This window comes from Oncorhynchus mykiss, chromosome 31 (genome assembly GCF_013265735.2).
Source record: "Oncorhynchus mykiss isolate Arlee chromosome 31, USDA_OmykA_1.1, whole genome shotgun sequence".
Taxonomy (NCBI): domain Eukaryota; kingdom Metazoa; phylum Chordata; class Actinopteri; order Salmoniformes; family Salmonidae; genus Oncorhynchus; species Oncorhynchus mykiss.
Genome location: NC_050571.1, coordinates 39572589 through 39596083, shown reverse-complemented (window position 1 = coordinate 39596083; position 23495 = coordinate 39572589). Strand labels below are relative to the sequence as shown.

At 44.0% G+C, this 23495-nt stretch overlaps 1 protein-coding gene across 6 annotated transcripts in view; it reads right to left on the bottom strand.

Annotated features, from left to right (window-relative positions):
- LOC110505141 (LIM domain-binding protein 2) overlaps positions 1 to 23495 on the bottom strand; it is an 82182-nt gene that overhangs the window by 23087 nt on the left and 35600 nt on the right. For all 6 annotated transcript variants that reach the window (XM_036969920.1, XM_036969922.1, XM_036969923.1 and 3 more), the window contains exons 3-4: positions 6716 to 6888; positions 291 to 413 (exon numbers count right to left, since the gene is read on the bottom strand). In XM_036969920.1, coding sequence (XP_036825815.1) covers positions 291 to 413; positions 6716 to 6888 — 296 coding nt within the window. The remainder of the gene's footprint in view (positions 1 to 290; positions 414 to 6715; positions 6889 to 23495) is intronic.

Here is a 23495-nt window from a genome sequence, read left to right as displayed (position 1 = left end):
GCAATGTCCATGCAAAACTGAGTATATCCATGATGACTTCCTCAACATTCTCTATGGTTCTCACCATTCTCTATTATTCTCTATCATTCTCATAACTCTCTATCATTCTCTACGGTGCGTGGGTGGCACATGTTGATGATGTCAAAGCATAGAGTTGGACATAGGGCACACCTCTGCATCTTGCTATAGCGGCGTCTGTGACAGCATGGCCAGTGCCCTCTATCCAACTCGATGCGTTACATTTGTGTGGGTGCGCAGTCAGCGCATGTTGATGATGTCACACCACTCACGTGCATGGCCAGGATGCTGCGGGGGATGAGTTCTCGGTTCTGCCGGATGGTGAAGTGCCAGGTCTTGATCCTCATGAGGTCGTCAAAGGCAAATTCAAGAATCAGGCGGCCCTCTGTGCATACCTGTCCCAACAACAAAGACGGGGTAACACTTTCTTAGAAGGGCGTATACAGAAGACATGCGTACATTCCTGAGACCAAGCATGACACATTTATGAGTGCTGCAGTATCATTCATAACAACCTTTGTAACAAATGTAGGCCTACTCAGCTTCATTCAATATAGGTTTTCAAGATCACTTAGTACACAGTAGGCTACAGTTGACATCATTCCCCCATACTAATGTACAGTGCATTCAGAAAGTATTCAGACCCCTTCAATTTTTCCACATTTTGTTACGTTAGAGCCTTATTCTAAAATGGATTAAACATTCCCTCATCAATCTACACACAATACCCCGTAATGACAAACTGAAAATGAATTTTACATTTTTTTTTATAGCAAATGTATTACAAATAAAAACAGCAATACCTTATTTACATAAGTAATGCACAGTATTTATTTTACTATCAGACATTTTTAATTTGCTGGCATGCGGACGTCTGTTTATTGGGTGATCTCAACAGGGATCGATTTTTATGAGCAAGAAATTATTTTCATAAAACTCAGCATGTCCTTCAGTTTCAAATTTGTTCAAGTTGTTTGGAATTTGGCAGACTATTATTTACTCTGTCCTTATTCAGCAGGTCTGTCCTTGTTCCTCTCATCCCTCACACTCTCTTGAAGATGACGTTGAGAGGAGTGTGTTTACGGCAGAGACAAAATAAGTTTGGGTCAGAGAGAGTAGCCAATTAAGAGACAGAGAAATAATGAGAGAGGGAGAGTGTGCAAGAGAGAGAGAGAGAGAGCGCAAGTAAAAGAGAGAACGTATGAGTGAGAGACAGGGAAAAAAACACATTCGCCCCTTTAGCCGAATTCAGTGTTGTAGGGGCCCTTGCAGTTCCCGATGTTTCGTTGCCGTGGCAACCGGAGGGAGGGAGAGAGCGGGCAGCAAAAAAAAAAGAAATCAGCTGATTAGTTGGCATGGCAACCGAAAAGATGTAATCCCACCAGACACACTCTAATCAATGCCCCCAGCACAGATGGTCTCTAGAGGATCAACAAGAAAGAGGCTGGCGGGCATACAGGCCTGGTCACGTGGTATCACTCCGCAACCCTGGAAAAAAATGAAAAAGTAGAGAAAAAGGGATTTTTTTTCCCCCTCTGCTATCTCCTACCATTGAATATATGATTTAACCCATTCTGGTAATGTAGTTTAGTCTATGCTACTTGGCTACAATGTGAGGATGTTTCTCTATGCAGTATGTACTGTCTGGATTTTGTAGTCATGAGTTACTCTAGCCATTGAGATGACATTACGGAACTACTTTCTGATAGTTATCAAGTTAGTCATTGGATATCTAACAATGTGGTTGTCTTTAGATCTGTGCAGATTAGACAGAATAAATATTTGAAAATAATCCTAACTGTTTAATGGACAATGGAAAGGGTTTTCGTTCTAGTTTGATTATGATTCCAACTGCTTCTTAGACGAGTGCACTCTGGCCACAGGGCAAAAGTATGAGTTTAACGATACTGGCTACAGATGTTAGTGAAATTCTGTAACGCTTCCATTGGTATTAACATGAAGACCTACGCATGCTAAAATATATTTTTTGGTACATTGTGAAACATTCTATTCGGAAACTCCATGAAGCGTTATCACGGAGTTAAACAGAATATAAAGGGACCCCTAAATGTACAGAAATACATTTTAGTTATAGAACACCTACTCATTCAAGGGTTTTTCTTTATTTTTACTATTTTCTACATTGTAGAACAAATATGGAATCATGTAGTAATAAATCAAAATATACAGTATGTTATATTTGAGATTCTTCAAAATAGCCACCCTTTGCCTTGATGACAGCCTTACACACTCTTGGCATTCTCTCTACCAGATTCACCTGGAATGTTTTTCCAACAGTCTTGAGGGAGTTCCCACATATGCTGAGCACTTGTTGGGTGCTTTTCCTTTACTCTGAGGTCCGACTCATCCCAAACCATCTCAATTTGGTTGAGGTCGGGTGATTGTGGAGGCCAGGTCATCTGATATAGCACTCCATCACTCTCCTTCTTGGTCAAATAGCCCTTAAAATGCCTGGAGGTGTGTTGGGTCATTGTCCTGTTGAAAAACAAATAATAGTCCCACTAACCCCAAACTAGATGGGATGGCGTATCGCTGCAGAATGCTGTGGTAGCCATGCTGGTTAAGTATTCCTTGAATTCTAAATACATCACATACAGTGTCACCAGCAAAGCACCCACATACCATAACACCTCCTCCTCCATGCTTTACATTTGGAAATACACATGCGGAGATCATCTCACAAAGACCCAGCAGTTGGAACCAAAAATCGCCAATTTGGACTCCAGACCAAAGGACACATTTCTACCGGTCTAATGTCCATTGTTCATGTTTCTTGGCCCAAGCTAGTCTGTTCTCCTTATTTGCGTCCTTTAGTAGTAGTTTCTTTGCAGCAATTCGATCATGAAGGCCTGATTCACACAGTCTCCTCTGAACAGTTGATGTTGAGATGTGTTTGTTACTTCAACTCTGTGAAGCAATTATTTGGGCTGCAATTTCTGAGGCTGGTAACCCGAATGAACTTGTAACGATCTTCGTCTTCATCGGATGAGGAGTAGGAAGGATCGGACCAAAACGCAGCGTGGTAAGTGTCCATGACTATTTATTATAACTGACCACGAAAATACAAAATAACAAAGTGAATGTAAGAAATGAAAATCGAAACAGTCCTGAAAGGTGAAAACACAAAACAGGAAACAACTACCCACAAACACCAGGTGGGAAAAGGCTAGCTAAGTATGGTTCTCAATCAGAGACAATGATAGAAAGTTGCCTCTGATTGGGAACCATACCAGGCCAAACACATAGAAAAGAAAACATAGAAAAACAACATAGAATGCCCACCCCAACTCACGCCCCGACCAAACCAAAATAGAGACATAAAAAAGGAACTACGGTCAGGGCGTGACAATCCTCTGCAGCAGAGGTAACTCTGGGTCTTCCATTCTTGTTGCGGTCCTCATTAGAACGAGTTTCATCATAGTGCTTGATTGTTTTTGCAACTGCACTTGAAGAAACTTTTAAAGTTCTTGACATTTTCCATATTGACTGACCTTCATGTCTTAAAGTAATGATGGACTGTCATTTCTCTTATTTGAGCTGTCCATAATACCAAATCTTCTGTATCCCACCCTATTGATTGGCTCAAACGCATGAACATTTAAGAAGGCACACCTGTTAATTGAAATGCATTCCAGGTGCATTCCTCATGAAGCTGGTTGAGAGAATGCCAAGAGTGTGCAAAGCTGTCATCAAGGCAAAGGGTGGCTATTTGAAGAAATATATTTTGATTTATTTAACACTTTTTTTTTTGCTACATGATTCCATATGTGTTATTTCTTAGTTTTGATGTCTTCACTATTACTCTACATTGTAGAAAATAGTAAAAATAAAGAAAAACCCTTGAATGAGTAGGTGTTCTAAAACTTTTCACGGGTAGTGTATATAAACTGTACAGCCAAAATTCAGCCAAAATCTGTCGTAGCAACTACACCATAGTGAAGTTTCTTTATTGGTTGGCTAAAATTGATTGTTATTCAAAATCATTACCAATAAAATGGCTTTACAAAACCTTTACTCTTACAATAGTACACTTCATGGGACTGTATGAAAGGTACAGGCAACTGATGAAAATTGTTGTGAATACAAACAGTGGTCATAAAAAGGTAAGGCCCCTTGGAGAGTCCAAATTGATTTAAGAAGCCTGTAATAAATCTTCTCCACATTTGCTTGGCTAAGGGATCTCAGTCACATATTCTGGGAGGAGAGAGTAAAACAGCATTGCAAGCTTGCTCAAGAGACACCATTCTCTACTGTATAAGGTGCTACATAATAGATTAGGTTCAATATATACATATTATTTAAATATACACATTCATTATAAATAAGGGTGTAATAGAGCATTAATAATACATTTGTAACATATAGTAACATTATAAAACATCATCATATACATTCATTATGTATTAGTCTGTAATCGGATGGCTTGGGGTTAAACACCCCCAGGGTTAACCCCCCCCCCCCTTCCTGTAATTCTCACAGAAACCACTTAATGTCACCAAAACATTTCCAACACTTACCCTGGATGCCACTAGTCTTGCTCAACTAAACATGTCATCTGTCTCATCTTAACGTTTTAAGTCACTCCAACGAAACGATTTAGAGGTACATTGATTTAATATTTTGTGCTTTAGAAAAATGTAAATATATAACTTAACGGAGTTACATCTATAAATGTTTTTGATATATATATATATATATATATATATATATATATATATATATATATATATATATATATATATATATATATATATATATATATATATAGATAGTATACTCCAGTAGGGGAGCCTAAAGATAAATAATTAACTTGGATATATATAGGAGGTTTTGCCACAAACATACTCACTTTAAATTGTACTACTTTATTAAAAACTGATGACCATTTTTCTCTCTAACCAAGTGGATTATTTATCTTAGGCTAATGGTCATCCGTTTTTAATAAAGTAGTACAATTTAAAGTGAGTATGTTTGGGGCAAAACCTCCTGGGCAATCAATGCAAGTCAATGGTACCTATATTAGCATTTTCAAATCAAGTCCAAATCATCTATAAGTATCCTCTTTGAGTTACACAATCCATTTTGAGATACAGATGATTGAACTGGAAGGATGAAAATAAAAAGAGGGGTCATACATCAAAATGTCATTATATTGAAGATATTAATAGTGCGATGTGCAATGTCATTTTGATAGTGGGGCAAAACACCACCCTCTCTAAAGTTTCTGTTTTTATTAAATAACAAAAATATATATAATTCTGCCCACTTCGAAAATGTGTTTGCCTATGGATAGCCTGTGTGCACATATCTTACCAAACGTAGCTTTTTGTTGTTGTCAGAAAATAGATATTTCCCTTAAGGGGGGGAATACATTCTGTAGTCAAGTCTTACCCTATTTGTTGTATTTGGCTATAATATACCATTATTACACTGTTATTACATTCTAATTCATCAACCTTGTCAATTCAATTCAAATTGGCTTTTGCTTAAACAGATCACTCAATAAATGAGAATTAAACAGCGAGAGATAGAATCATTGACTGTCCCCACAGGTAGGGATGGCCCACTGGGCTACAGTTACAAGGGCTTTGGTCCCGATGCTACATCCACAGATCTCCCGTCTGGTTTTTCCATCCCCCACAGGAAGTTCTGGCAATTGGGCTACAGTAACAAGGGCTTTGCCCCAATGCTTCATCCACAGAGCCTAGGTATAGTGGGGCCTGCTGAGTGTTGCATCGAGGTTCTGGGATACCATAGGGGTGCAGCGGGGGGTACCATCGTGCAAAAACCGACACCCTCGCCTCACGCGCACACACTTCCACACACGAACACGTACACACACATGTACATGCACACATGCTGGGTTTACACATTCAGATTACTCCCAGCGGGATGGCGGGGGCTTTTCCCTCTGGGATAGGGAAGGAGCCAGGAATGATTTCTCCAGGGATGAGGAATGGGGGGCTGGAGGAAGGAGGGTGGAAGGGTGGAGGTGAGAGAAGAGGGGAACGAGGCAGAGCTCATTGAGATTCAGCGCTCCAGAGCCAGAAGCCTGGATGGGAGCTCCCGGAACGTGCTCTGTTAGTGGAATTTCTTTTAATGAATTAATTTTTCCACTTCCTGATTTTGCTAAAGCTTAAATGGGGCGGTTGAGAGAATATTTTTCATTTACCGTGTTTGTGTGTACTGTTATTGTTCTTCATCTGTTGCAGTTTACATTTTCCTCTCTTCTCATGATACTATGCAAGCTATGGTATACCCCTAACATGGTGACTAGGTTTTATGATAACACTGCATTGTGGGTAATTTTATGGAGGTAAATTGTGTGTGTGCTTCACTGCAGTGTTCATTCATGGAACAAGGAATCCCTGTAGCTATCTTCACTAGCATGAGCCTCACTTTAAATTCAAAAGACAGTCTGCAGAACCAGATTCCAACACAGTTGACCATCTGAATAGTGCTGCTAGATACTCCTTTTAGGAGCCTCACCCACCATACTTTTACTCTCTTCAGCTTTGTGGAAAATAATTTAATAAATGTAAAAAACTGTCATGGATACGAACTTGAAACAAATCATTTCAATTTGATAGTAAATTAAATAAAATCTCATAAGATCTTGGTGTTTTGGTAAGTCACAATGATAGACTTGCATTTATTGCTGGGGTTACGATCTTACCTTTGTAAACATTGGTTTACCGTGCTGAGTGACCATGGTACACTGATCACAGTCCACAGTGATGCAGGAGTTGTGGAAGGACTCCTTGGAGTGCTTGAGGATGTAGTACAGGTCAGTGACGCCGCCCTCAAACACTGTGCTGAAGTAGCGCGGGATGAGCGTTCGTCCGATAGCTGAGAAAAAAGGGGGTAAAAAGTAGTGAAGGGTGAGTGTATGTCCAATTTAAAACAGGGAAAACAGAGTAAAAATACATAATTCACTCATTAAACTTCTTAGGGATCAAATCCCGTTACCGGGATTGATTTGACAACATCCGGTGAAATCACAGGTGCAATACACCAAAATAAAGCTTTACTTCTTGTTAATCCAGCCACCATGTCAGATTTCAAAAAGGCTTTACGGCGAAAGCAAACCATGCTATTATCTGAGGATAGCACCCCATCAAACAAACACAGACAATCAATCATATTTCATCCCGCCAGGCGCGACACAAAACTCAGAAATAACGATATAATTAATGCCTTACCAATTTCTAAAGACTGTTGACATCCAGTGGAAGCGATAGGAACTGCAACCAAGTGCCTTAGAAATCTAGATCCTCATAGAAAACCCATTGAAAAGAGAGTGACCTCAAAAATGTATTTTTCCTGGATAGTTTGTCCTCTGGGTTTCGCCTGGCAAATAAGTTCTGTTATACTCACAGACATAATTTTAACAGTTTTAGAAACTTTAGAGTGTTTTCTATCGAAATCGACAAATTATATGCATATCCTAGCTTCTGGGCCTGAGTAACAGGCAGTTTACTTTGGGCAAGCTTTTCATCCGGATGTGAAAATACCGCCCCCTAGCCCGAAGAGGTAATTAATTCATTTGTAGACTCAAGTTTTTACCAAACTAGCCTTTATAGGCTAGTTATGGTCTATTATAATGTGTAGGTATGTGAAGGTACCTGACAAAGACCTACAGTATAGATGGATAGAAGGTTTTACACCATGTATGCTACCCAATTTTAGCCATTACTGATTGGCTTTTCTTTGCTTAATGTGAAGTATCCACACAGTAGAAAGCAAACCATTTGTTTTGCAAAATACAGGCTCCTTCACTTGTTTGCCGGTTTAGTGAGGGAATTATTCCAAGCAAGCAAAGTAACGCTAAAAGTACTCAAAGCGGAGGAAAGGCGCGGATTTAGTGTTTGACAAAATCAAGAGAGTGAGAGAGAGAGAGAGAGAGTAGGGGAGGGGAAAGTATGCCAGTGTCTTTTGCCCTCAGGCTTTCTTGTTCTTTCTCCTCTTCCCTCTATTCTCTTTCAGCTTGATCTCTGTTTAAATTAATATAACGAATGATACAAAAGGATCATGCTTTAGGATACACTGTGTGACATTATGCAAAACAGAAAAGATATCTCTTCATCACATTATCGGCTTATGTCGGGGTAGTGTATTTGTAACAAGGGAAGGAGACACTATCAAATCAAATCAAATGGTATTAGTCATATGCGCCGAATAAAACAGGTGTAGACCTTACAGTGAAATGCGTACTTACAAGCCCTTAACCAACAATGCAGTTTAAAAAAATACGAATGAGAATAAGAAATAAAAGTAACAAGTAGTTAAAGAGCAGCAGTAAAATAACAATAGCGAGACTACATACAGGGGGGTACTGGTACAGAGTCAATGTGCAGGGGCACCGGTTAGCTGAAGTAATTGAGGTAATATGTACATGTAAGTAGAGTTATTAAAGTGACTATGAATAGATAATTACAGAGAGTAGGAGCAGCTTAAAACCGGAGCAATGCAAATAGTCTGGGTTGCCATTTGATTAGATGTTCAAGAGTCTTATGCCGTGCGGTAGCAGAAAGAACAGTCTATGACTAGGGTGGCTGGAGTCTTTGACAATTGTTAGGGCCTTCCTCTGACACTGCCTGGTATTGAGGTCCTGGATGGCAGGAAGCTTGGCCCCTGTGATGTACTGGGCCGTACGCACTACCCTCTGAAGTGCCTTGTGGTCGGATGCTGAGCGGTTGCCATTCCAGGCAACCAGGATGCTCTCGATGGTGCAGCTGTAGAACCCTTTGAGGATCTGAGAACCCATGCCAAACCCATTCCTGAGGGGGAATAGCTTTTGTCGTGCCCTATTCACGACTGTCTTGGTGTGCTTGGACCATGTTAGTTTGTTTGTGATGTGGACACCAAGGAACTTGAAGCTCTCAACCTGCTCCACTACAGCCCGTCGATGACAATGGGGGCATGCTCGGTCCTCCTTTTCCTGTAGTCCACAATCATCTCCTTTGTCTTGATCATGTTGAGGGAGAGGTTGTTGTCCTGGCACCACATGACCAGATCTCTGACCTCCACCCTATAGGCAGTCTTGTCGTTGTCGGTGATCAGGCCTACCACTGTTGTGTCATCAGGAAACTTAATGATGGTGTTGGAGTCGTGCCTGGCCGTGCAGTCATGAGTCAACAGGGAGTACAGGAGGGGGCCCCTGTGCTGAGGATCAGCGTTGCCGATGTGTTACATACCCTTACCACCTGGGGGAGGTCCACCCGTCAGGAACTCCAGGATCCAGTTGCAGAGGGAGGTGTTTAGTCCCGGGTCCTTAGCTTATTGATGAGCTTTGAGGGCACTATTGTGTTGACCGCTGAGCTGCAGTCAATGAATAGCATTCTCACATAGGTGTTCCTTTTGTCCAGGTGGGAAAGGGCAGTGTGGAGTGCAATAGATATTGCATCATCTGTGGATCTGTGGATCTGGCGGTATGCAAATTGGAGTGGGTCTAGGGTTTCTGGGATAATGGTTTTGATGTGAACCATGACCAGCTTTTCAAAGCACTTCATGGCTACAGACGTGAGTGCTATGGGTCAGTAGTTATTTAGGCAGCTTAGTGTTCTTGGGCACAGGGACAATGGTGGTCTGCTTAAAACATGTTGCTATTACAGGGAGAGGTTGAAAATGTCAGTGAAGACACTTGCCAGTTGGTCAGCGCATGCTCGCTTGACATGTCCTGGTAATCCGCCTGGCCCTGCGGCCTTGTGAATGTTGATCTGTTTAAAGGTCTTACTCACATCGGCTGCGGAGAGTGTGACCATACCGTCGTCCGGAACAGCTGGTGCTTCATGCATGTTTCAGTGTTATTTGCCTCGAAGCGAGCATAGAAGTGGTTTACCTCGTCTGGTAGGCTCTTGTCACTGGGCAGCTCTTGGCTGTGCTTCCCTTTGTAGTCTGTAATGGTTTGCAAGCCCTGCCATATCCGACGAGTGTCGGAGCCGGTGTAGTATGATTCGATCTTAGTCCTGTATTGATGCTTTGCCTGTTTGATGGTTCGCCGGAGGGCATAGCAGGATTTCTTGCAAGCTTCCGGGTTAGAGTCCCGCTCCTTGAAAGCGGCAGCTCTAGCCTTTAGCACAGTGCGGATGTTGCCTGTAATTATTTAACCAGGCAAGTCAGTTAAGAACACATTTTTATTCCCAATGACAGCCTACCAGGGAACAGTGGGTTAACTGCCTTGTTCAGGGGCAGAATGACAGATGTTTACCTTGTCAGGGATTCGATCGAGCAACCTTTTGGTTACTGGCCTAACACTCTAACCACTCGGCTACCTGCCACCCCAAACATTCTGATAGAAATTTGGTAAAACAGGTTTAAGATTCCCTGCATTAAAGTTCCCGGCCACTAGGAGCGCCACTTCTGGATGAGCGTTTTCCTGTTTGCTTATGGTGTAATAAGGCTCATTGAGTGCGGTCGTAGTGCCAGCATCGGTCTGTGGTGGTATGTAGACAGCTACGAAAAATACAGATGAAAACTCTCTAGGTAGGTAGTGTGGTATACAGCTTGTCATGAGATACTCTACCTCAGGCGAGCAAAACCTTGAGACTTCCTTAGATGTCGTGCACCAGCTGTTGTTTACATAGATGCATAGTCCGCTCCCCCTTTTCTTACCAGACGCCACTGTTCTATCCTGCCGATACAGCGTACAACCAGCCAGCTGTATGTTGATAATGTCGTCGTTCAGCCACGCCCCGTGAAGCATAAGATATTACAGTTATTAATGTCCCATTGGTAGTTCAATCTTGCTCGTAGGTCATCGATTCTATTTTCCAGTGATTGCACGTTAGCTAGAAGAATGGAAGGCAAGGGGGGTTTATCTGATCGCCTACTAATTCTCAGAAGGCAGCCTGACCTTCGTCCTCTTTTTCTCCATCGTCTCTTCACGCAAATGACAGGGATTTGGGTCTGTTCCCAGGAAAGCAGTATGTCTTTCACGTCGGGTACGTCGGACTCATTAAAGGAAAAAAAGCTTCTGCCAGTTCGTGGTGAGTAATCGCTGTTTTGATGTCCAGAAGTTATTTTCAGTCATAAGAGACGGTAGCAGCAAGTGGTTAGAGCGTTGGACTCGTAACCAAAAGGTTGCAAGTTCAAATCCTGAGCTGACAAGGTACAAATCTGTCGTTCTGGCCCTGAACAGGCAGTTAACCCACTGTTCCCAGGCCATCATTGAAAACAAGAATTTGTTCTTAACTGACTTGCCTAGTTAAATAAAGGTAAAATAAAATGTTAAAAAATAAGTTACAAACAAACGCAGAAAAACAAACATAAAATAAAAACACAGTCCGTTAGGAGCAGGTAAAACATCAGCCATCTTCTCTGGCGCCATCAGCCATCTAGTCCTGTTAGAAGAACAGGTTTGTGAGCCCCAGGATCAGCTCTCTCTCCTCTCTCCAATATATCTACAATACCGTGTGAACTGAATTCTTGTTTGGGTTCCGAAGCAGCCGTGGATTGGAAAAACAAAAAAAGACTGTCAAAAAATGAATAAGAACAATTTCCGCTTTGTGTTTTGAATCAAAAGAAGCCACGCACATTGGAACCCCCCCCCATCCTGCTCTCTCTCCCTCTGAAACAAGCTACATTATCCAGCAAGACTCCTGATTCCGAGCAGAAATAATACATTTTAGAGGCAACACACTGTTGGGTGGAATTATGTGCCACTGTTCCCCCGAGGGAGCAAAGCTAGGGAAATAAAACTTCATTTAGAAATGTCCCCCAAAGACAGTAGTGGCTGTGGCTCCCGAGGTTATGACTGCAGAGAGAGAGAGAGAGAGAGAGAGAGAGAGAGAGAGAGAGAGAGAGAGAGATAGCTGGTCCTGGGGCTCACTCTCTACTACACTGAAGCCTCAGGACCAGAACATCCAGTCAATCAGAATGAACCAAATTACCAACTATTTGACCAAGTTTACTGATCAAAATCTTAGAAAAACCCTTGACAAAGTACGGGCTCAATGAGCACAGCCTTGCATTGAGAAGGGTAGACACAGGAAAGCCTGGCTCCCTGTAGAAGAAAGGCTGTGCAACCACCGCACCACAGCAGAACCTGAGACAGAGCTGACTGACAAAATGTTTAAAAAAAAAAAAATAATTGACAGTGTAATTTTCCCAAATTTTAAACCCTTAATCAAGGTTTCAAAGACCTCTCTGATGAGAATAGGCTACCCGTTCTGTTGGGGGAGGACGCAGAGAGCTGTGGGTTGGCAGCGCACTACATTGTTGCCTGCCATAAAATGAGGGACAGTGTCTGACAGACCAACCAACCTGCACATGTCCTCTATGCCAACTGTTATTGTTCAATATATGGTTATTTTGACCCTTGATTGTTGTTGTTACTGTTGTCCCGTTGACAATACGGATTATTATTATTTTAATTATGTTAATATTATAAATGTATCACTTAATCTCCAAAGCACGCTTTGACAATATGTACATTGTTATGTCATGCCAATAAAGCAAATTGAATTGAATTGAGAGAGAGAGAGAGAGAGAGAGAGAGAGAGAGAGAGAGAGAGAGAGAGAGAGAGAGAGAGAGAGAGAGAGAGAGAGAGAGAGAGAGAGAGAGAGAGAGAGAGAGAGAGAGAGAGAGAGAGAGAGGGAGAGAACGAGAGAACGAGAGAGCCCGTGACGGGCATGTTTTTTCAAATTCGATAAAGTCGGGCATGACTAAATAAACACATAAAAAAGGGTGAGCAGTGGAGGGAGGGAGAGAGAGAGAGAGGTAAAAGAGAGAGATACACAGATATGCTTCTCGCACACCTGACCAACCCATAAGCTTCAGTGGAAGCCTCGCATGAGGAGACTCAGCCAAAAACATATCCCACAAAATAACACTGCACACCCCACCTAAAACACACTGATAGAGTGGGTAATGGCAGGCATGGTAAATATTGGACCATTTCAAGCTCCATAGTCCAGTGTTTCCCCTACATTATTTTCTAGGTGGGGTGCAAAGAGATCCAAAGCATATTGGGGTATTGTGGGGTGGCGGGTGGCAACAGAGCTAGGATGTACACTCTTAGACAAAAAAAAAGGTGCTATCTAGAACCTAAAAGGGTTATTTAGCTGTCCCTATAGGAGAAACCTTTGAATAACCCTTTTTGGTTCCAGGTAGAACCATTTTTCAGGTAGAACCCTTTCCACAGATGGTTATCCTATGGAACCAAAAAGGGTTATCCTATGGGGACAGCCAAACAACCCTTTTGGAACCCTTTTTTTTAAGAGTGTATGTGTGTCTATGTGTCTATGTGTCTGTGTGTCTGTGTGTGTGTGTGTGCGCGTGTGTGTGTGTGTGTGTGTCTGTGTCTGTGTGTGTCTGTGTCTGTGTGTGTCTGTGTCTGTGTGTGTGTGTGTGTGTGTCTGTGTGTGTGTGTGTGTATGTGTCTGTGTGTGTGTGTGTGTGTGTGTGTGTGTGTGTGTGTGTGTGTGTGTGTGTGTGTGTGTGTGTGTGTGTGTGTGTGTGTGTGTGTGCGCGTAGGTGCATACGTATTGCTTTTTTGTTACTATTAAAAAGTAATGGGTCAGGGACGTGATGAGTCTTAACGAGCCCCAAGGTTGTTCAAATGATTTCCACTTACAATTAACACCACTAGAGTAACAGAAACCTCAAGCTCACAAACAAACATGAATTTGTTTTGAAAATGTCTATCCTTCCCCCTTTCCCCTCACTCTCCCTCCCTCTCTCTCCCTCTCATTCTCTCTCTATCATTCTCTCTCATCTCTCTCTCGTCCCCATCTCTTTTTTTTTTACCACCAAGTTGATTGGCCCATCTTCAGACGCGGGCACTCGAGAGATAGGATTAACCGCCACTTGTTTGGGTGAACACGACGCGCAACATATGCCTCTCAAGTAATGTGTACCCAAACATGCAATTTACAAACAATTAACGCTGTGTTAATTAACCACATTAATTCATGCCACTTTGTGGAATTGTTCCCCTTGCGAGTCCCTAGGACCGCTGCCAGCAGCCCGAGCCAAAAAGACGTGTGAGAAACAGTTTGGGCTCCGAGCAGAACGGGGGGTTTCTCGAGGAAAGGGGCCGCTGTCTGCCTTTCCACTAGTTTTCTAGTGAGTGAGTGCACACACACACACACACGCACAAGTATGCATATAAGTGTGGATGTGTGTGTGTGTGTGTGGGGGAGGGGTTGGGGTTGAGGGTGTGCGTGTGCGTGTGTGGTGGGGGAGGGGGGGATGAGGGTGTGCTGTATGTGTGTGTGTATCTTTGGGTGTGTTGTGTGTCTGTGGGTGTATGATGGTGAGAGGGATGTGTGGAAGGTTGTGAGAGGGATGGTGGTTAGAGGAAAGGAGAAAGGCAATATCCACTGTGCAACATATAACGAGGCACAGAGGGACTGTAGTAGGAGCATGCTCTATGCCCAGGAATTCATATCGACACACACTCAATGTACACCCACCCACACATACATTACAAGAGTCATGTTGAGTATCTGATAGTCTATACTGTATATGATACTGGTCAAATTAAATTATTTTGTATTTATTTTGCAAACAAATAAATTATGATTTAATAACCATTAACCATAATAAAATTTACTAACTGGTCATTGAGTTCAGTTAGTCACAGCTGGATTTCATAAGTAAAGGCAGGGTTAAGGACAGTCGAGTTGACTTGTGGAGAGTCCGCCAATAGCATTAGTACAGATTCTAGTTTAGTGCATTGTTTATACTGTTAACAGTATGGTAACTAAGCCATTCATTTGTACTTTTCACCCAGTAACCAGTTACGTCAAATACAACAAACTTGACTGAACTTCACTTGAGTTTCAGGCATGTCACCAGTGGTCATCTCATTCCTATGAGCTGCAGAAACACGGACAGAAAAGTGATGATGAGACAAAATTCATAGGAGTATCCCACAGAATCGGGGTAAATTAAAAAGGGGGGAAAAAGGCGAGAAAGTAGAGAGATACTCAGTGGGTGATTATGCAGCAAATGCAGCTTTCCGCACTGCAGACAAGAACACATGGAAATTAGGGAGGAAGGGAGAAATGGTAGACATATGAAAAACTCTATAGAGCGTCATGTGCAATTTCTATTAGAATCGTTGATAGGATTGCATACAGGGCCGGTCCTGGCCATTCTACCGCCCTAGGGGAGACAAAAAATTGCCGCTCCAACAAGAATAGTCCCAGTAAGCAAAATTACGTTTAAAAGTTGTCTAAAATATGTATTTTTCCCCTAAAAATAAGTACTTTTTAAAATTAGGTTCAATTTTAGTTCTGAATGGAAGGTGAAAGAATGTATTTTCCATACATTGAAATCGGGTTCATTTTTGGATATGAATGAAAGTTGAAAATATTTAATTTAGGTTCGCGCCCAGGCTCTGTCGTAACCGGCCGCGACCGGGAGGTCCGTGGGGCGACGCACAATTGTCGCCCGGGTTAGGGAGGGCTTGGTCGGTAGGGGTGTCCTTGTCTCATCGCGCACCAGCGACTCCTGTGGCGGGCTGGGCGCAGTGTACGCTAACCAAGGTGGCCGGGTGCACGGTGTTTCCTCCGGCGCATTGGTGCGGCTGGCTTCCGGGTTGGATGTGCGCTGTGTTAAAGAAGCAGCGGCTTGGTTGGTTGTGTATCGGAGGACGCATGACTTTCAACCTTCGTCTCTCCCGAGCCCGTACGGGAGTTGTAGCGATGAGACAGGATAGTAGCTACTACAACAATTGGATACTACGAAATTGGGGAGAAAAAGGGGTAAAATTCAAAAAAAAAAAAAATATATATATATATATATTTAATTTATAGACTTTTAAGTTTGGGCCAAATCAAGGCTGGTCCAGACCGGACAAAATCTGAACCAAACACAGACGTCTATGATTGGTTCAGATTTGGTCCGGACTGGAAAGGACCAAAAAAAGACATCCAAAAGGCATTGGTCCATGCTTACTGAGTTATAGCCTACAACAGGGATGGGCAACTCCAGTCCTCAGGGTCGGAGTGGTGTGACACTTTTTCCCCATCCCTAGTCAACACAGCTGATTGCATTCGAAACTAATTGCATTCTAAACTGAAGATCATGATTAGTTGATTACTGGTGTCAGATGTGTTAGCTGGGCCTGGGGCAAAAGTGTGACACCAATCAGTCCCCAGTTGCCCATCCCTGGCTTACAGTGTTGCCATAAATGTAATTTTAAGAATCCATCTATGTGATACTGTAGGCCTACCATTTGTAAAACACCCCAAGAAAAGACTACCCAAAATATGTCCAAAAAATGTCGCAGTCGGTCCGTGCTTAATGAGGTTTAGCCTACCATGTCAGCCAGCAATGGAATTTTATGAATGCCCATCCATGCGGTAGGCCCACCGTTTGTAAAACAGGGCATTTCATTGGCTTTATGAGTCCTGATTCCTGTGACTAATCAATTTGCTATCAGGGAACAAGGGGCCAGGGTTCCGGGGGAAAAGCACGGTTTTGATTGCTCCTACAGGTTTGCTTCGGTACTGCAGGTTAACTGATGCCCGGCTCAGAAAGACAATTTCCATACATGGCCATGTCAGATTTGAAAATTCTTAACAAGACACTTTAGTCATCACCTTCGTGCACAAAACATCCATTGAACGATTCAAATAATTGTCGCTGAGGCCAATTTTGTTTTTCTTCGTTACTCACAGCCAAAGATATTAATTCACATTTTATATTCATCCAATGTCTGCCATGTTTATGGATGACGTGATGACGTCGTCGCTGCTCACGCTGGTCCCTGTGCTAGTCCGCATGTGAAGTAGGTCCGGATAACCCGGATGCAACCTGGACAGTATAGAGATGGTCCATGAATAGGCATATGCGAACGTGAGTCGATTTACCTTGAAAACAACAGTCGGACATCTTGGACGCATTCTCCAGTTCTTATTATACCTCAGTGTCAGGGAGATGATAGGAGAAAACCTCTTTGCGTCACGGGAGTTGAAGGAAGAAAGGATAGAGGTACTTTTGAGGAGATGGGAAACTCCATTGGAGTCGTATTATAACGCCCACTGTGGATGTTGCCCATGTGGCGTCAATGGGCCGTGCGGTACATTCTGCCATGTGGCGTCAATGGGCCGTGCGGTACATTCTGCCATGTGTCGTCAATGGGCCGTGCGGTACATTCTGCCATGTGTCGTCAATGTGCCATGCGGTACATTCTGCCATGTGTCGTCAATGGGCCGTGCGGTACATTCTGCCATGTGTCGTCAATGGGCCGTGCGGTACATTCTGCCATGTGTCGTCAATGGGCCGTGCGGTACATTCTGCATTGTGTCGTCAATGGGCCGTGCGGTACATTCTGCCATGTGTCATCAATGGGCCGTGCGGTACATTTTGCCATGTGTCGTCAATGGGCCGTGCGGTACATTCTGCCATGTGTCGTCAATGGGCCGTGCGGTACATTCTGCCATGTGTCGTCAATGGGCCGTGCGGTACATTCTGCCATGTGTCGTCAATGGGCCATGCGGTACATTCTGCCATGTGTCGTCAATGGGCCGTGCGGTACATTCTGCCATGTGTCGTCAATGGGCCGTGCGGTACATTCTGCCATGTGTCGTCAATGGGCCGTGCGGTACATTCTGCCATGTGTCGTCAATGGGCCGTGCGGTACATTCTGCCATGTGTCGTCAATGGGCCGTGCGGTACATTCTGCCATGTGTCGTCAATGGGCCGTGCGGTACATTCTGCCATGTGTCGTCAATGGGCCGTGCGGTATATTCTGCCATGTGTCGTCAATGGGCCGTGCGGTACATTCTGCCATGTGTCGTCAATGGGCCGTGCGGTACATTCTGCCATGTGTCGTCAATGGGCCGTGCGGTACATTCTGCCATGTGTCGTCAATGGGCCGTGCGGTACATTCTGCCATGTGTCGTCAATGGGCCGTGCGGTACTTTCGGCACGATTGCTTCAAGGAGTGAATGGGAGTCAATTGGGTGCTACAGTAGCTCAAAAACCCAACATTAGCATGAATTTCATGAACAAGAAGTACAACATTTCAGAGATATAAGATAATTGTGACATTGCATACTTTTGAGGAAAAGAGGCAAGTTTCTCGAGTCATACCTTGACTTGGAGAAGGGATCGCGTGACGATTAGCTTCGCAACCGCGTGACGCAACATGACAACGTGAATGCGATTGGTCGACAGTCTGCTGGGTGCGGCGTTATACAGTACGTACCTCCATTCCGTTCCCTCATTCATTGCCATTCAATGGGATTCCTATCTCCTCCTTTCTCTAATATCTCTGGAAAGGATATTAATCTGTCAGTGTACTGTTTGCTATGCGGACATTTGAATGAAATATATACTTTGTCATCGTGACGATATAGATGGCTAGTCCCAGTCGGTATTAGATAGAACGGAGTGGCCACGCCCGCCTGTGGGGAAAACAGCCTGTGGTTACCTAGGTTAATCCACTGGCTCACAGCAAATACTTGATTACAAATACAAATCCAATTACAAAACTACATTTCAGAAAAGTACAAAACAAAAGACTGCTGTTAAACATTGCCTGCTCCCGAGCGTTCTCACTACTTTGAATCACGTAATATTGTACAGCTTCCCTCGTCCCCCTTTTCATGACGGTGTAAGCAGCCACGTGAGTGAGTGATTGCGACTGGAACATTAAGCTAGCCAAGACCAAAAAACACGAACCAACGGACTATACAGCTACAAGTAGTGAGTCTTACCTGTGATTAAATGTTTTCCACACACATAGCTTTGTGTAGCCTACTCGGACACTTGGTCCCAACATTTCCAACTCCCCCACGCCAAATAGCCTGAAGCCACAGGGCTCTTCTCGCAGGCTCTATTTCCCTACATGGGAGCATTGTGAACCATAGATTGGGATTTTTGGCCTGGTTACATGTACATTGAACAACACAGTGGCTTTTCAGCGTGTTTCGTTATTTCTGTATAAATTCAAAAGCGACAATGAATTTAGCTCTTTACACAGGGGTTCAATAGGAAATCATGTTTGTTTTCCCCAATTTGTTAGCGGGGTCAAGGGGAATTCCTTAATATTATGTGTGATCTGAGTGGGCATTCTATGTTGGATGTCTTGTTTGTCTATTTCTATGTCTGGCCTGATTTGGTTCTCAATCAGAGGCAGGTGTTAGTCATTGTCTCTGATTGGGAACCATATTCAGGTAGCCTGGGTTTCACTGTGTGTTTTTGGGTGATTGTTCCTGTCTCTGTATTTGCACCAGATAGGGCTGTTTTGAGTTTTCACATTTATTGTTTTGTTAGTTATTTAATGTATAGTTCCTTTATTAAAGAACATGAATAACCACCACGCTGCAGTTTGGTCCGCCTCTCCTTCACCACAGGAAAACCCTTACAGAATCACCCACCACAACAGGACCAAGCGGCGTGGTAACGGGCAACAGCAGGAGAGGCAGCAATGTCTGGACTATACTACTTGGGAGGAAATAGACAGGTGGGCGGTCGACCCAGGAGGAGTGCCGGAGCCCGCCTGGGATTCGCTGGAGCAGTGCGAAGAGGGGTATAGAAGAATGGAGTTGGAGAAGCAAGCACGGCGGCGCGGTAGGAAGCCCGAGAGTCAGCCCCAAACATTTCTTGGGCGGGGGCACACAGGAAGTGTGGCGAAGCCAGGTAGGAGACCTGCGCCAACTTCCTGTGCTTACCGGGGGGCTAGAGAGACCGGGCAGGCACCGTGTTATGCTGTGAAGCGCACGGTGTCCCCAGTGCGGGTGCATAGCCCGGTGCGGTACATTCCAGCTCCGCGTATTGGCCGGGCTAGAGTGGGCATCGAGCCAAGTGCCATGAAGCCGGCTCTACGCAGCTGGTCTCCAGTGCGTCTCCTTGGGCCGGCTTACATGGCACCAGCCTTGCGCACGGTGTCCCCGGTTCGCCTGCATAGCCCAGTGCGGGCTATTCCAACTCGCCGCACTGGCAGGGCGACCGGGACCATTCAACCGGGTAAGGTTGGGCAGGCTCGGTGCTCAAGAGCTCCAGTGCGCCTGCACGGTCCGGTCTATCCGTCACCACCTCCACGCACCAGCCCTCCGGTGGCAGCCCCCCGCACCAGGCTGTCTCTCCGGCTCATCCTTACAGGTGCTCCCGCCTGTCCAGCGCTGCCAGAGCCTTCCTCCTCTCCAGCGCTGCCGGAGTCTCCCGCCTCTCCGGTTATGCCAGAGCCTTCCTCCTCTCCAGCGCTGCCGGAGTCTCCCGCCTGTCCAGAGCTGCCGGAGTCCAGCACCAGAGCCGCCACCGCGGACAGATGCCCACCCAGACCCTCCCCAATAAGTTCAGGTTTTGCGGCCGGAGTCCGCACCTTGGGGGGGGGGGGGGGGGGGTACTGTCACACCCTGACCATAGTTTGCTTTGTATGTTTCTATGTTTTGGTTGGTCAGGGTGTGATCTGAGTGGGCATTCTATGTTGGATGTCTTGTTTGTCTATTTCTATGTCTGGCCTGATATGGTTCTCAATCAGAGGCATGTGTTAGTCATTGTCTCTGATTGGGAACTATATTTAGGTAGCCTGGGTTTCACTGTGTGTTTGTGGGTGATTGTTCCTGTCTCTGTGTTTGCACCAGATAGGGCTGTTTTGAGTTTTCACATTTCTTGTTTTGTTAGTTTATTCATGTATAGTGTCTTTATTAAAGAACATGAATAACCACCACGCTGCAGTTTGGTCCGCCTCTCCTTCACCACAGGAAAACCCTTACAATGTGAGTATCGACTTGGCATATGGGTGTGTTCTAGACAAGTATGCCCATACCATCTACTGGCTGATTTGGCGAGCACGTAATTGTTTCAAAATGATGAAATGTGACATTGGATTATCCCTTATCGCCAGTGACGAGAGACTTATAAGTATGACAAGCGCCTACACGATTTCCTGATTTCACAGATGGACCACTTAGAAGTTAAGTCGTGGTGAATTTTTATTTTATTTTACCAACTGATAGAACATGGGCATTTACCAGAATGACAGGAGTTTTCATGATTTTTTTATTTTGACTTCTGGGGGTGAATTATCCCTTGAAGATATCGACACACAGACATATGAAGAGAAACAAAAAGATTCATTGATGAATTGATATTTTCTGAGTGTGTGATCAATGATTAAAGAGGTTCCTTCTAGCCTATTTAACAAAACGAACAAACTGGTCTTGCTATCGACCTGTGTCTTTGCTTACTGTATCTCCAGATGCACTAATGCTCGAGATAATGCAACTGATGGCCGAGTGTACACGCCAATATGACCTGTCACTGCTGTTACTGTTGGGTCAGAGGTTAAGGTCCAAGGAGGGAGACGAAGCGAACACCATGTGACAAACAGCTGACTTTGGGCAAGTAACGTCAATGAATCATTTGTAAAAATGTATTATTTTATATATATCCCTTTTTACAGTAACATTTGTCACAAAGATATTTGAAGTAACTAGACCTCTAAAGATAAGCAGCTCTGTGGCAAGGGAAAACTCTCTAGAACAAAGAAACTTAAAGAGGAACCAGACATCCTCTGGTTCATGATGTACTCTAAATGTGCCAATATTCACAGTTTATAGTATTAAAAATCATGTAATATTGTCTTGTTTGTAGTTGAATAGAGTTCAGGGAGGAACAGGTTAAAGACACACATACTGTAAATTACAGTACGTAAGATCAACCACACACACATATACATTTGCACACACACACACACACACACACGATGATGACGCCAGAGGGGATGGCTCTGCTTCCCCCCCCCCATTGTTTGTAACTCATTTTGTACATAATGTTGCTGCTACCATCTCTTATGACCGAAAAGAGCTTTTGGTCATCAGAACAGCGAACTCACCTCGAATTGGACTAATATTTTTTTTCTTTAATGAGTCGGACGAGAAGGATATACCGATTTGTCGAGACAAGGCCCAAATCCCGTCATCAGGGTAAAGAAAATACAGAGAAAACGGGGGGGGGAGGGCGGGGTGCCTTGTAAGAATTTGCAGACGAGTATGTAAACCACCACTTCCCTCCGTAATATAGGCCAATGTGCAATCATTGGAAAACAAAATGGACGATCTACGATTAAGACTATCCTACCATGGGATGTTAAAAACTGTAATATCTTATGTTTCACTGAGATTTGGCTGAACGTTGACACGGATAATATAGAGCTAGCTGGGTTCTGCCTGTTTCGGCAGGACAGAGCGGCAACGTCTGGTAAGACCAGGGGTGAGGATGTGTGTCTATTTGTCAATAACTTCTGGTCTAACTTTAAAGAAGTCTCGAGGCATTGCTCGCCTGAGGTAGAATACCTCTTGATAAGCTGTAGACCACACTGTCTACCAAGAGAGTTCTCATCTATATTATTCGTAGCCGTCTATTTACCACCACAAACCGATGCTGGCACTAAGACCACACCATAAGCAAACAAGAAAATGTTCTTCCATAAGCAGCGCTCCTAGTGGCCAGGGACTTTAATGCAGGCAAACTTAAATCAATTTTTACCTAATTTCTACCAGCATGTCACATGTGCAACCTTTACTCCACACACAGAGACGCATACAAAGGTCTCCCTGGCCCTCCATTTGGCAAATCTGACCATAATTATATCCTCCTGATTCCTGCTTACAAGCAAAAAATAAAGCAGGAAGTACCAGTGACTCGCTCAATACAGAAGTGGTCAGATGACGCGGATGCTACGCTACAGGACTGTTTCGCTAGCACAGACTGGAATATGTTCCGTGATTCATTCAATGGCAATGAGGAGTATACCACCTCAGTCACTTTCTTCATCAATAAGTGCATTGACGAATTCGTCCCTACAGAGACCGTACATAAATTTCCCAACCAGAAGCCATGGATTACAGGCAACATCTGTACCGAGCTAAAGGCTAGAGCTGCCGCTTTCAAGGAGCGGGACACCAATCCGGACGCTTATAAGAAATCCCGCTATGCCTTCAGATGAACCATCAAACAGGCAAAGTGTCAATACAGGACTAAAATTGAATCCTACTACACTGGCTCTTGACACTCGTCGTATGTGGCAGGGCTTGAAAACTATTACGGACTACAAAGGGAAACCCAGACGCGAGCCTACGAGATGAGTTAAATTCCTTTTATGCTCGCTTCGAGGCAAGCAACACTGAAGCATGCATGAGAGCACCAGCTGTTCCGGACAAATGTGTGATCGCGCTCTCCGTAGCCGATGAGAGCGAGACCTTTAAACAGGGGAACATTCACAAAGCCACGGGGCCAGACGGATTACAAGGGCGTGTACTCAAAGTACGTGCGAACCAACTGGCAAGTGTCTTCACTGACATTTTCAACCTCTCGCTGGCTGTAATACCTACATGTTTCAAACAGACCACCATAGTCCCTGTGCATAAGAAAGCGAAGGTAACTCACATAAATGATTACCGCCCCTTACTTCGGGAGCCATGAAGTTACTTCGGTAGCCATGAAGTGCTTTGAAAGGCTGGTAATGGCTCACATCAACACCATCATGCCAGAA